This window comes from Annulohypoxylon maeteangense (genome assembly GCF_022496945.1).
Source record: "Annulohypoxylon maeteangense strain CBS 123835 unplaced genomic scaffold GGS22scaffold_30, whole genome shotgun sequence".
NCBI classification, from domain to species: Eukaryota; Fungi; Ascomycota; class Sordariomycetes; order Xylariales; family Hypoxylaceae; genus Annulohypoxylon; species Annulohypoxylon maeteangense.
Window position 1 is genome coordinate 215,296 of NW_025953277.1, and position 13,317 is coordinate 228,612.

The 13,317-nt window shown below is 38.3% G+C and overlaps 2 protein-coding genes across 2 annotated transcripts; both read right to left on the bottom strand.

Moving 5' to 3' along the window:
• Positions 1–1,201: 1,201 nt before the first annotated feature.
• Positions 1,202–5,026, bottom strand: GGS22DRAFT_182532 (SAPS-domain-containing protein; the record flags this gene model as incomplete). Its single annotated transcript, XM_047963978.1, has 4 exons — positions 1,202–1,969; positions 2,091–2,765; positions 2,820–4,274; positions 4,358–5,026. The coding sequence occupies 4 exons, from the start codon at positions 5,024–5,026 to the stop codon at positions 1,202–1,204; spliced, it is 3,567 nt and encodes a 1,188-aa protein (XP_047814034.1).
• A 2,266-nt stretch (positions 5,027–7,292) lies between these two features.
• GGS22DRAFT_99345 (dynein regulator) lies at positions 7,293–9,229 on the bottom strand. The gene is made up of 3 exons (XM_047968633.1): positions 8,939–9,229; positions 8,692–8,857; positions 7,293–8,625 (listed from the first exon to the last, which is right to left on the bottom strand). The coding sequence occupies exons 1-3, from the start codon at positions 8,974–8,976 to the stop codon at positions 7,447–7,449; spliced, it is 1,383 nt and encodes a 460-aa protein (XP_047814035.1). The 5' UTR covers positions 8,977–9,229; the 3' UTR covers positions 7,293–7,446.
• Between the last annotated feature and the right edge of the window lie 4,088 nt (positions 9,230–13,317).

A 13,317-nucleotide genomic window follows, 5' to 3' on the forward strand; every position in this document is an offset into this window, starting at 1 on the left:
TTGTTGGTGGCTATTGAGCTGGGCTAGCTTTTGAGGCTGTGGATGGCGGAATAAGAGAATAAGGAAAGGAAGGGGGAAAGGTAGGCCGATCATGTATGTATGTAGGAAAAATAGAAAGGAGGAATGGAAATTACTTAGTTTGGTTAAGTCAAGAGGCTCCGCACGTGGTGAGCAACAGGTTCAAACCTAGGTAAAGCAAGGGCCATGGAGATGGTTTTTAGAAGTTGAACTAAATTAAGCAACAACAGGCTACGCTCATCTTGGGTCTATCCGAAATGGGCTTAGCTGACGGCAGCTTAGATGTGTATATGACATCAGCAAAAAGCCGATTATCACTACCTAGTAGGTACCTAGGTATATTTGTATGTTTATATGTACTAGGTACCTAGGCGCCCGCAACTGTGCTACAGTTGGTCGTGGCTGACGACATATTTATAGGTCTACAGCATCCTTTAGCTGACATGGCATCTAAATCCTTCAACGCCGCTCGCAACTTAACCCTAGACTTACATATTAATATCAATCAAGGAGAAGTTTCCATGATCATCTTATGCTTCACCTAGTGAATTTGCAGACACAAATAATAAAGCCCACTATTAACTTGACTCATGCTTTTGTACAAGAGAACTACTATTAGAGATATAAAAATTGGTAGGGATTTTTTTATCAACTCGCCAGTGCGCTAATTAACGGGTCCTAGTACTTCGTATATACCTAGGTAGGTAGGTAGGTTTTTTCCCTTCCCTTTTCCCTCTTCAAATATCGAAATGCTCAGGATGGAGGGTGTTATCGTAAAATATTTTGATATATGGATACACTTACCCGTGGTGAAATTTTTGACCTCTTTCAAGTGCATGGTATTCCATTATCATCACTCCATAATTCATATAGACATTACGGTAGGCTAGAAATCAAATGCCCGAAGCGACACAAGCTACCCTTACTTTTATAAAGTCGTCATTAGGAATCTCCTACCCTTCCAGAAGTACTTTACAGGTTGGGAAATCGTCAAACATGCAAGTAAACCATCTCTAAAACCACATGTATAATACAAACGAGTCCGACGATGCCCATTACCATATCCCATCAATCATTCATCTTGGGCCTGGGCATCACTAATTGTCGGGTATCATCCGTCTAAGCCTCGAGAAACATTGGCAAAGTCATCACACAGAGCCCTGTTCGATTTGGAATCTGGCTCCTAAACGACCACTTCCTCATCATCGGGATCTTCAATACTAGTCCTCCGGGCCGCTTCGTGAGTGCTCTTGATCTTCTCGCCGTCGTCACCCGTAATCTCGCTGTCCTCCTCAACCTTTTCTGACGTCTCGCCCTCTTTGATCTTCTGTTTATCTTTTTCTTTCGACCCGAAGGGCCAAAGGCTGGTGAAGGCCGAGGTTTTCTGATTCTGGGACGGTGGGTGGACTGGGAGAGGCTTTACTATGACTCCACCCTTCTCGTTGCTTCCATCTTTGTCTACTTCGGGCATTGCGAACTCGCCAAACTCTTCGTCCTCTTCGTCGCCTTCAGCCGCCTCGTCTTTCTCGGAGTCGGAGTCGTCTCTACCATCGCCAAACCTTTCCCTACCCCTACGCAAGGCACCCCGCCACCAGCTACCTCTAGAGGGCCCAGCACCCCAGGCATCTCTATTGCCATCGGCTTCGCCTAATCCGTCGTCGCTTTCATCGTCAACATCATCTTCTCCATCGTCCTCGAATGGATTGCGGAGGATGTCTTCGGTATCTCTGCCAGACCCGTGCTCATCTGATTCTACATCATTCTCTGCTTCGCCAGGCTGGGCCGAGGCAGTTGCTGCATTTTTCTGGTGCATCTTTAGTCTTGCGGCAAGCTGTAGGCGCGCGCGTGACGGGGGAATGTTCAACGGCGGGGGTGGAGGCGGAGGCGGCGGAACAGAGGGAGGGTCCATTGACGACGAAGACGTATTTAATGGATCGGTGTAGGCGCGAAACTGCCAGAGTGTGAGTAAGCGCATTGCATTACGTTTTATAAATGCGCGTGGAGATCAATAGTTGGATGTGGAGTGCATAGAAATGGGTTCTGGGTAGTCAGATCGCTGCGAAACAACTCACCTCATTGTTGACATCCTCTTCGTTATCCTCCGCATCGTCCTCTTCTTCATCACTAGAACTGCCGAATCCAGAACCCGACAGTAGGCCGGAACTTATACTGAAGGGACCAAGGCTACTCCCACTGCCATTATCCTGTATCTCCATACCACCTCCACCACCATTTAACCCTGCCTCAGCAAGTGCGCTGGAACCTCCACCCTGGGCACCACCGAGCCCAAGACTCGACAGGCCCATACCGCCGAGACCATTGCCTGCCATCTGTGCTCTGTTGTTCAGCGCAACTTCGGGCCTGATGCCACCAAGGATGGCATTGTCTCTCTCTCGCGTTTCGGCTAGAGCACCTTCAACGTAATTGATCCAATCTTGACTCATGACGCGATCTAAGACAAGCTCCGATAGAAGCTCCGGCGGATTTCTTTCCGTAAACTTGACAACCTCTTCGGCAATAAGTGTAAGATGACCCATATAACCCATGCGAGTCTTATTCCGAGCCTGTGATTGTTCGCTAGTTGCCTGCCCATTAATGATCGCGTTCGTGATATCGGCAGCTTCGAATAAAGATATAGCTAGGGTAGGATTATAACCACGATCCATAGGACCATTAAATACTTGTTGGACGATATCGTAAACGACGTTGTGGAGAAAGTTGTTCCAGGGATACATGAAGAAAAACGACTAGGATAAGATTAGCCTCATATTATGACTACGATTTCGTTTGAAGTCACTCACCAAAATCGTTGGCACAACTTGATATTCCACAAATTGCATCTTCAGGAAGTCACCGACAACCGGGTCGAGACGTTCACCGGCCCCGGACGGACCTGACTCGGGTTGACCTACAGCAGTGATAGGTATATCACCAGACGGAATATCTACACTTTCAAACTTCATTTGCGACAATTCGTCGGAAACCGCGCTCAACTCGTTCGCCACGGAAGTGTCGATGGCTGCAAATACCTCAGCGGGGAATGGGGAAACTTCTTCTCCTAGGTGGGCTGTCGAACTAGCAGAGGTTTCTGGTATGTCGCTAGGCTTTGAATATGACTCTTCACATGTAGGCAGCGGCTCCGTTTCTTCAACGCCGGCTGGTACAGAGTGCCCGGCACCCTCTGAGTGATGACTGGCTTCCTCTGTTCGGCGTGGTTCAGTAGCCGGCTGCGATGGTTGTGACTCGGAGCTACCAATCGGGCTATCATCCTCTCGTGTGAGGTGCTGTAAGGCGGCCGGCTTCTTTGGCGAGAGAGGTGCAACGACAAGTTCGGGATTCTCAAATTGTTGTTCGTCGACTCTGCCATCATAGACAATTAATCTAGGAGAACTGAGAGGTTCTTCTACGAAATCGTCGTCCTCTTTATCAAGGAAAGACGAAGCGGGTCCGTTAGCGATTTCGTCCTCGGCCTTCACAAATTCATGGGACGTATCCTCAGTCATCTCGCCCGCCGGAGCAACTTCCTCGAAGCCGTCATCATCGGAAGCATTTGTAACCTCGAGTCGGCGGCCGTCATCAGGTGATGAATGGCGCATGCGCATAGTCAGGTCCTCTGATGATTGTACGTCCTCGCCGCGATTCGCGGTGAGTCGGCCTTGAGCTCGCAACCGCTGCCGCTCTTCGTCCCTCAAGGCAATGACTTGCTCAGAGCCAATTTCATTTAGAAGCGACATGTTACTGCAGTGGAGAAGCTCGGCCATGAGCTCACAAGTCTTAAACCGGTCAAAGCCAAGGGGTTCAATCTTTTCGCCAAATGTTGATTCCAGCTGATGCTTCTGGGCCGGGGCATTGAGAATTAATGACATAAAGTCGGGAACGTGGTTCGCAAAGAAACGAAGTAAGGTGCCAAGGTATATAGGATCACGGCTAGAGGGCAGGGCGTTCGAGTCGGGTCCGACATCCGGGTCATAATCAGAGTTGTTTTTTCGAATAACTTCGATGACGATTCCCACACCAACAGTTAGGGCATTCCCACCACCGAGCATGTACCCGATAAGAGTCTGAATACAAGGCTTAGATACCAACTGACGCGTGAGTTCGTTAGGGCCAATGCAGGCTTGCTCGTTCTGGGAGGCATTAGCAGAGACCGTGATAATGGCCTTGATGAAATCGCCAGCAGACGTCTGGGTGGCATAGCTATGTCCCGGCCCAAGAAACGAGAGCAATGTCGGCATGACGTCCTTAGTATACAACCACTATGGAGAATAAAATCACATTAGCCATCTCTCTTAAGTGTCTCTTTTTCGTTTCACCCTTCCAACTCTAGATAAAATCATACCTCAACTATACCCTGCCCGTTCTCGGTTCTCTCGAGACTGATAATCTTGAGAAGGAGATCCATAATCATCGGACAGTCAACGTGTCGTAGCACGTTGGAGATGGCATCGTCGAGGGACTTCAATAAAGCTATCATCTCATCCGTCTTCTTGTCGAAAAGAGCCTCGTTAACCTTGGTGAAGTAGCTGGCCTGCAGTGGATCTAACGGAGACGGGAGCTTCAAGAAGTCCCAGAAGTTGCACAGAAGATGATGACTCTCCATCAAGGCCTCGTAAATAGACCAGTTATCGGAAGAAAGGACTTCGGCTGCAACATAAGCATATCTATTTCGTTTCTTCTCAACTTCGTCTTCGTCCGCACCATCGCTGGTTGCTCTTGACGAGGCACGAGGACGGCCAAAAGACAAACCCCTAGATCTTCCTTTCTTGTCGTCTTCGTTGGTGTCATTTTCGGGGGTTTCTACAGGCTCAAGTTTGGGAGTGACAACATATTCGAGGAGCCTCTCAAGAACCTTGGGCTCGCGCAAGTATTCTATGAGTTTAGTATTATGCTGCTTTAGCTCCTGAATCAAATCACTCTCGTCAAGGAGATCCTCAAGTTGGAAGTCGGGCTTATCAAGAATTGTATCGATGGTTGAGATATTGGCGTAACCGCCAAATCTCCAGAACATTGCGACTCGTGATGGGGAGCGATACCCTAGGTCACCGCGCCGGCTGGGCTGCAGCGGCACCGGACTACAAGGGTGACCGATAAAGGCGCTGAAATGAATGTGAATGCGAACGAAGATTGTAGAAGGGCGTAAAGTGCGGGATTCGGCATACGAGATTTATGTTTGGTCGGACTTGGTTCGATTGCGCGCGTGGAGGGGAAAGGCGAAAGTGATGATCAAATGCAGAAGGGAAAAAATGTTACTGGCACGAATAGTGTAACTTTTTCCCTGCTTTTTTTTTTCTTTTCTCCGCTATTTTTCTTTCTTTTTGACCTCTTGATGGTCGTTCCTATCGGTCGGTGACAATGGAATCAATTTGATCAATTTGTCAGGTCGATCTTTAGTGCCTTGGACAGGTTTTTCGTATTTCAAACCCCTCAAAAACGGGGGACCTAATCCAATTCCAAATACTGCAAATGGATAATCATAAATCAGTCTGTATACTCATAGTACTTAAGGAGCTCTGGAGGATGGGGACGTGAAAAGAATGAAGAAAAAGAAAAGAATCTATAGATTTGGTCAAGAAGAGATCGTGGGATTCAGGTGCTTGTCCTATCATGTAGGATAGGTAAGTCTTGATAAGCGGTATTGTAGATATGTATGTGTCGCTTCAGCCACACTTGTTTTCCAACAGAGGCCAGGATAAAAGGGACGACATACGAATTACAAGGCAGAGGGGATAAAACTGCGGCTTTTGTAAACGAGTCGGATCGACTCAGGTCAAGTGATAAGTAAATGCAAATGTACTGATTTTATCAAAGAAGGGAAAACAACAGAACTTGGAATATTTGAACTTAAAATGGATGTTGATGTTAGTCCAGAACTGACCTAGACTCAGGAACTTAGACCTACGGGGAGTATAGATCTTGGCCGGAGGATTTTGATTGCGGAGGACGGATAGGCGGATAGGTGGGTAGGTAGGTATAGGTATATGTAAGTCAGCTGCTAGATGGACAGGACGGATTATGGATTATACGATTCGATGTCCGATTTGAATGTGATTTGGCGAGGAAGCTTCAAGGTTCCTAACCTTGGAATAAGAAACTTTGGAGTCTGCACTTACCTATGTACCTAAGAGCTACTATGCATATGTAGGTAGTATAGGTAGGTATACAGCCTACAGCCTACAGCTGTTGCTGCAAGTGATGTGATGGATGTGTACAGGATGTACTACCTACTGTACCTTCCACTCGCTAATTCTGCCCGCCGTTGCAGCTCCAAGGGTTACACACGTGCATGTGGCGCAGTAAGCCTCCACCTCTTACACTCCCTCCACGCAGTACCTAATCTTCTCTCACTGTGCGGGCAGACCGCGCGAGCACCCGATTGGACCTGTACACATGCATCCCCCTCAAGGGCCAGTTCATTAGGTTCCCGGTACTTCCTAGTACCTATGAGTGTAGTATCCGTAGAGTTAGGACATCTATTAATATTCTTTTCTTTTTTTTAAGTTTTAAATCGTTAACATCATGTATACAATACATGCATTGGGTACCCAGATATGAGATATATTATGATGTATCTACCTTACATAGTCATATGATAGCTACCTAGCCAGCTAGGTAGGTAGTAGCTTAGGTACCCAGTGTTGCATTAGCAAACATGAAGAAAAGGGGCAATGCAAAGGCAGAAAGGCAGGCGTATCACCAACTTTTAAATTGAAGTCATCTTACCTCAAGATACATGTAAATATCAGCCACGTGTACTTACCTATTAGCTACAAACCTACTAGGTACTAGGTAACTTGGATAGTTATACCTATTGTGAATACCTACATATCAAGTAGGTACGTACGTAAAGTAGGTACCTACAAGAGAAGTCCGAGGGGTACGCTCATTATACACAAGTTATAACTACTTCGTGCCCCGGTGGCACCTATGGGATCCATGCTGTTCAGACCTATCGGCGTACGGTGATTGGGTATCTATTTTCTTCCATATCTAAGTACTGTTGCCATCATTGATCAGCCTGACGATGTCAACACACCGCAGAAAGATGGTGCCAACCTTGGAATTTACAACACTTCCAAATCTCGTCACTTCTTCATTCGTCAAGTTCGGTTCCGTCCTATAGCCTTCCAATCACTCAGCCTCGAAAATCCGTCTCAGGATTTCCTGTAAGCTGCCTCAAGGGACGGCGTACTATTTGTAGTTGCGCGATAGTCACGGCATTCGAGTATAGGTCCTCTAGCCTTCGCTTCAGGGACTACATTGCTTAGTCGTAGAGGCATGTTAAACATTGGTAGAGGCATGTTAAACATTGGTAGAAGCTCAAACAACCAATCGATGCCGGGATCTTTCGTTTCGTTTCTCTTTTCTTTCTCTTTTTTTCCTCGCTCTCTCCCTCTTTCGAGTCCTGCAGCATGTATCTTGTCTGTGCTTTCAGTTGGCGAACACTCTTAGTTTGCAGTCCACACATCCAGTCGCAATGACACATCGGATCTGCACATCAGCCTTCGTGGTACCGTTCGTAGATGTGCCGTTTTGTCCTTCGGTTGACCCATTCACTGCTGCTTCGCGTACGATTCCCGGTGCCCACCTCAAGCAAGACACAAATTGTCCATGTGCGTCTGCAAGCATCTTCACGCACTTTCCTTCTTGTGATAAATCCCAGCAACGCAAGACCTTGTCGTCGGACACGCTAAGCAGGTATTTCCCTCCCGGGTGAAAGACTAACGCCCTCACCCAGTTGTCATGTCCTACAAGAGTCTTGATGCAGTTGCCTCTCGCATCCCAGATACGTATTGACTTGTCTCTGGATCCAGTCGCCATAAACTCCGCAGAGCTCGATGCCGGGGGCGGTCTACTCAGTCCGGCTAAGGGCGCAAGGTACTGGTAAGTGGAGGGTGGTGCTAAAGTACAGCATTCGATCGTATGTTCGTGGCCGACCAATGTCAGCTTGCTCTCGGGGTTTGCAAGGGAGATATCCCAGAGGCGAGCGGTCTGGTCGTTGCCGGCGGACAAGATATAACGGCCATCCAGCGATGGACAGACATCCCTAACCCACTCGGCGTGTCCTCGTATCGTCTTAACACAATAACCCGTCGACACATCCCATATACGCAAAGTCTTGTCCCTGGAGGCAGACACTAGAAGATTGCTGGAACTTGGCGCACCGGCCGCGCCTGATGGAATGAACCGAACGGCACTAACGCTATGGTCATGTCCTGGCAGAGTCCTGATATTCTTGTAATCGTCAGAAGGATCCCATAATTTGATGGTCAGGTCGCTCGAGCATGACGCGAGCAGGGTTCCTCCTCTAGGGCCACCGAAATCAACATCCAACACCGCTCTGGTGTGTCCCTTTATCGTCCGCTCTAATTCCCCCAGTTCCCAGTCCCATATTTTTATGGTGTAATCCTCGGAGCCGGTGGCTAAGGAGGAGAAGACAGGGTGAAACGCGACGGAGGTAATAGGCCCTCTGTGGGACTCCAGGGTGTGGCGTGCAGGAGATCGGGGGAGCCAGCTAGACGGATCCTGGTTTCGCTTAGAGAGGGAGGTGGGTGTCGCGTTATCCAACTCGGATTGCAGGGAGGCAGTTTTTGACTCCAAGTCCATAATCTAGCACGGGGGGGATCTATATATCAGAAAAGGGACAATGCTCATGGAGAATGTTGATTGTCATACCTTTTTCTGTAACCGCACCACACTAGTCCACTTCTTTTCCAGGAGTCCCTCATATTTCTTCGAAGTGGCTGCATCAAAGCTATCGCCGAGATTCAGCTCTTCTCGCAATGCAGCGGCTGTGCTAGATAGGTTGTTTGACGAGAGGTACGCAATGATGGCTTTATGTCTTTGACGATAGTTAGCACCATTCCCTAACCCGTTCTTCTAGTCACTGAGGATATGATGGAGTCACAAAGGGGAAACTTACAGCTCTTCAGCTTGGCGTGAAGTTAGGATTTGGCTCATCTTGTGCAGTTCACACCTCAAAGGCGTTCATGGGCCTAGCAATGCAAGAACAAGATCAAATACTCTAGGAAATGGCAGGTACGGTGATCAATATAGCTGCGGGACCTGACTGCAATTCTTCATGGAACTGAGAAGAACAGAGCCTGACCGTAACAAAGAGAGGGGGTAGCCAACCAACACAAAACCCAACACAGGACGTCGGAGACGGGTTTGGGAAACGGCGACAAAGAAGATGTGAGATATTATGAATTTCGGCGTAGTGGCAATGACGACAAGGCCAGTATGAGGTATTGTGATATTTCCGGTCTCAATTGGACGAGACTGCTCGTCAAAGTAGGAGTGTCGCACGGGTCAAGCAGTGTGAACAAATTGCCGGCAAACTATGCGATGTTATACTCTCAGAGTATTGGGTATTGGGTATCGAGAAAAGCAGTTGTGTATAGGTAGGTAGTCGAATTGTTCGATCAGTCTATAAGACACAGTATGCGGTGTGCGATGTGCGGTATATGTATATGGTATGTGGTATAAGGTATAGTAGGTGCAGAAGCCAAACTATATGTGCAGCTGTTCACGCTGGTGATGTTTGGCGCGCGCCGAAAAGGTATAACCCAAGCTTAATGTCGTCCTTACAAGTGCGAAATAGGATGATCCAATTTAATCAAGTAGATGCGTCCGTATGTGGTATGGTAACGGAGGCATATCGTTCTTCGGCGAAACAAGTAGGCGATCGTTTAATCCGTAGGTTCTCAAACATGAAGCGAGAGAAACGAAGGGAAAAAATTAATATCAGTCAAAAGATGTTCTAACTTATTTCTCTATCCCGACGATGCAATGACTGATGGTATAGACTGGAACATTGGAATAGAACATCAGAACATTAGGACATAGGAACTTCATGGGACGAACCCGACGAGACATGTGCGTATGTGAAGCCACATGGCTTGACATTTAGTAATTGAGCACAAGCCACACCTCTAACATTAAATACATACCCCTCCCTTCCCTGCCAGGTGCCAGTGCTGATGGCATTTGCGTCGTGGGGTACCTACATAGTGCGTGTTTACATTAAGGTATTTACATATGTATGTATCCATATATATATATATATATATATATATATATGCTTATGTTAAGGCAAGAGTTTGCTTAATAAATTCAATGTTATCACTATTAATGTACATACTTACATATATTTATATAATATATATTTAAGGTTAATAATTATAATTATATATTATATTTTAAATTTCGATTATTATATATGTAAGTATTTTTATACTTAATTATTTTAATGGTAATTTTATTTAATTACGTTAATATTAAACTTTATTATTAATATTATTATTATAATATTATTACCGTTTTTTTTTAATAATTTTATAGTTTAACAAGTTTATTTTAATTATTTTTTTAACTTTTTTAAAAACGTTTTATTAATTACGGTTAATTTAAATTTAAAGTTTTATTAATTTTAATATTAAAATATTTTAGTTTTTAATAAACGTGTAATTTTTTTTTTAATTAAATTATTTTTTATTATAAATAATTTATTAATTAATTTATTAATTATTAAAAAAATTAATTATAAATTTAAAATATTTATTAATTAAATTATTTATTAATTTATATTTTATTTTAATAATAAATTATATAATATAAAAAAAAAAAAAATCGAAGTTTTAATTTAATTAATATATTATAAAATATTTTTAAAATAATTTATTATATTATTAAATTTTATTAAATTTAATTATTTAATTTTAATTAATAAATTCGAAGTTTTAAAGTTAAAATTTAAACGATTTATTTATTAAAAAGTTTTAATTTTTTTCGATATTTTTAAGTTAATTATTATTTATTAATAACGTAATCGAAATTATATATTAAAAAATAATTATAATAAAAAGCTTATATTTTATTTTTATTAATTAAAATTAAAATAAAAATTATATTTTCGTTTTTTTTAAAAAAAAATAAAAAATAAAATTATTACGTAAATATAATTTAAAATTAATTTAATTAAATTATTTAAATTAATTTATTCGAAGTTTAATAATTTATTTATATTTAATAATAAATAATTTACGAATTTTTTAAAACGATATTATTTTAATTATTATTAAATAACGAAATATATTAATAAAGTTTTTAATAAAATTAAAAAAATATATATATAATATTATTTTTTTATTTAAAAATATTTATTATTTTTAAACGATAAATCGAATTAAAATTTTATATTTATAAATTAATTACGAAGTTTTTTTTTTTTAATGTTTATAACGAATTTTATTTTATTAAAAAAATTTTTTTAATTAATTAATAATTATATTAAAAATTTATTTAATTTTAACGATATATTTTATTTAATAATTTATTATTTTTTTATTTAACGAATTTTAAATTTTAATAAAATTTTTATATTTTTCGAATTTTTTAATAAATATATATATAAAATAAAAAAAACATATATAATTATAATTAAAATTAATTATAATAAGTAAAATAAACGTTAAATTATTTTTTTATTTTATATTAATATAAACGGGTATATATATAAATTTTTAATTATTTTTTATAAAAATAAAAATATTAAATATAAAAAAAAAAAAAAATTATATTTTTTAAATATTTTAATATTATTTAATGAATATACGTATAATAACGAAAAAATATTTATTAATTAAATATAAATTAAATTTACGTGGTATATTAAAAAAAATAAAACGTTATTTATTATAAACGTTATTAAATTTTATAATATTAAATTTATAAAAAAAATGTTTAAAAAAACTTAAATTTTATTAATTATAATTTTAAAAAAAATAATTAATTATATTTAAGTTTTTAATATATATTTAAATAAATTAATAAAATAATTATTTAAAAACTTTTATAATTTTTAAATTTAACGTTAAAAAAATAATTATAAAAATTAAAATATAATATTTTTATTATTTATAATTATAAATAAATAAAAAATTAAAATAATTTTAATTATTTAATAAATAATTAAATTTTTTCGTTAATTTAAATATTAATAAATTATACGTAAAAAATTTATATAAATTAAAATATTTATACGTTTTAATAAATCGTAAAATAATTTAATTAAAATTAAAAATTTATTTAAAAAATAATATTAAAAATTTTAAAATATATTACGTTAATAAAAAAATATTATTAACGTTATTAATTTTATTATTTTAATTAATTCGATAATTTTTAAATTAAATAAAATTAATACGAATAAAATTAAATTTATAAAATATTTAATAAATATTATAATAAATTTTTATTTTAAGTTAATTAATAAAAAGTTAAAATTTTTATTAAAAAATAAATAATTAATTTAAAAAAATAATAAAATTAAATTAATAAAAAAGTTATTACGTAATAATAAAAATTATTTAAATTTAAATATTTAATTTAAATAATTATACGATAATTAATTAATATTTAATAATATTATATTTTTTTTTAAACTTTTAATTAATTTTTAATTTTAAATTTTATATTTTTTAACGTTATTTTAATTTTTAAATCGTATAAATAATTTTAACGTTATTTAAAAATTTATTTCGAATTTTTATTTAATATAAAAAAATTACTTTTTTAAATTTTTTTTTTTAATTAATTATAATATTAATTATTTTCGTTAATTAAAAATATATTAATAAATTCGTTAAACGAAAATAATTATTAAAAAATAAAATTATACGTAATATTAAATTTAAAATAAACGTTATTATTAAAATTAAACGTAATTTTTAAAATAATAAAAATAAATTAATTAAACGTTTCGTATTAATATAATAAATATAATAATAAAAATATTTATAAATTATTTTAATTTTTTAAATAATAATTATTTTATACGATTTTATATAATTTATTATAATATATAATATAATATATATAAAAAAATAATAATAAAAATAAAATAAAAAATAATTTAATAATATATTATTAAATTTACCTTAAATTTTATTAACTAAAAAAAGTTAAAACGAAATTAAAATAGGCCCGCCAAGCTGTAAAATTATTAAAAGAAAACGGTAAGTGGATAAATAAGTACACAGTACCTACTATGTTTTTTAATTTTGTGCATGGATGTTACTTAATAGTGGTACGCCATATGTATGTATACTTGAAGGGCATAAAGCCCGGATTAATGTCAAAACATACATGTACCTAGATAGATACCTAGGTACATACCCAGTACCTACTCTTCTAGCTCCTGCAGCGAATGCCTGCCTACAAAGTATGTACCTACCTAGCAGCTCAGCATCGCATCTTATGTTTCGCACCCCTCAACTTCTAAACTTCAGATGCACATAA

What these genes read in the sequence shown, in the direction of transcription:
- GGS22DRAFT_99345 (XM_047968633.1), bottom strand. Translation starts at nt 8,976, where the DNA reads ATGAGCCAAATCCTAACTTCACGCCAAGCTGAAGAGCT. An exon ending in TCACGCCAAGCTGAAGAGCT is followed by an intron (nt 8,858 to 8,938) that starts GTAAGTTTCCCC and finishes CTATCGTCAAAG; the next exon opens with ACATAAAGCCATCATTGCGT. An exon ending in TGGTGCGGTTACAGAAAAAG is followed by an intron (nt 8,626 to 8,691) that starts GTATGACAATCA and finishes CCCCCGTGCTAG; the next exon opens with ATTATGGACTTGGAGTCAAA.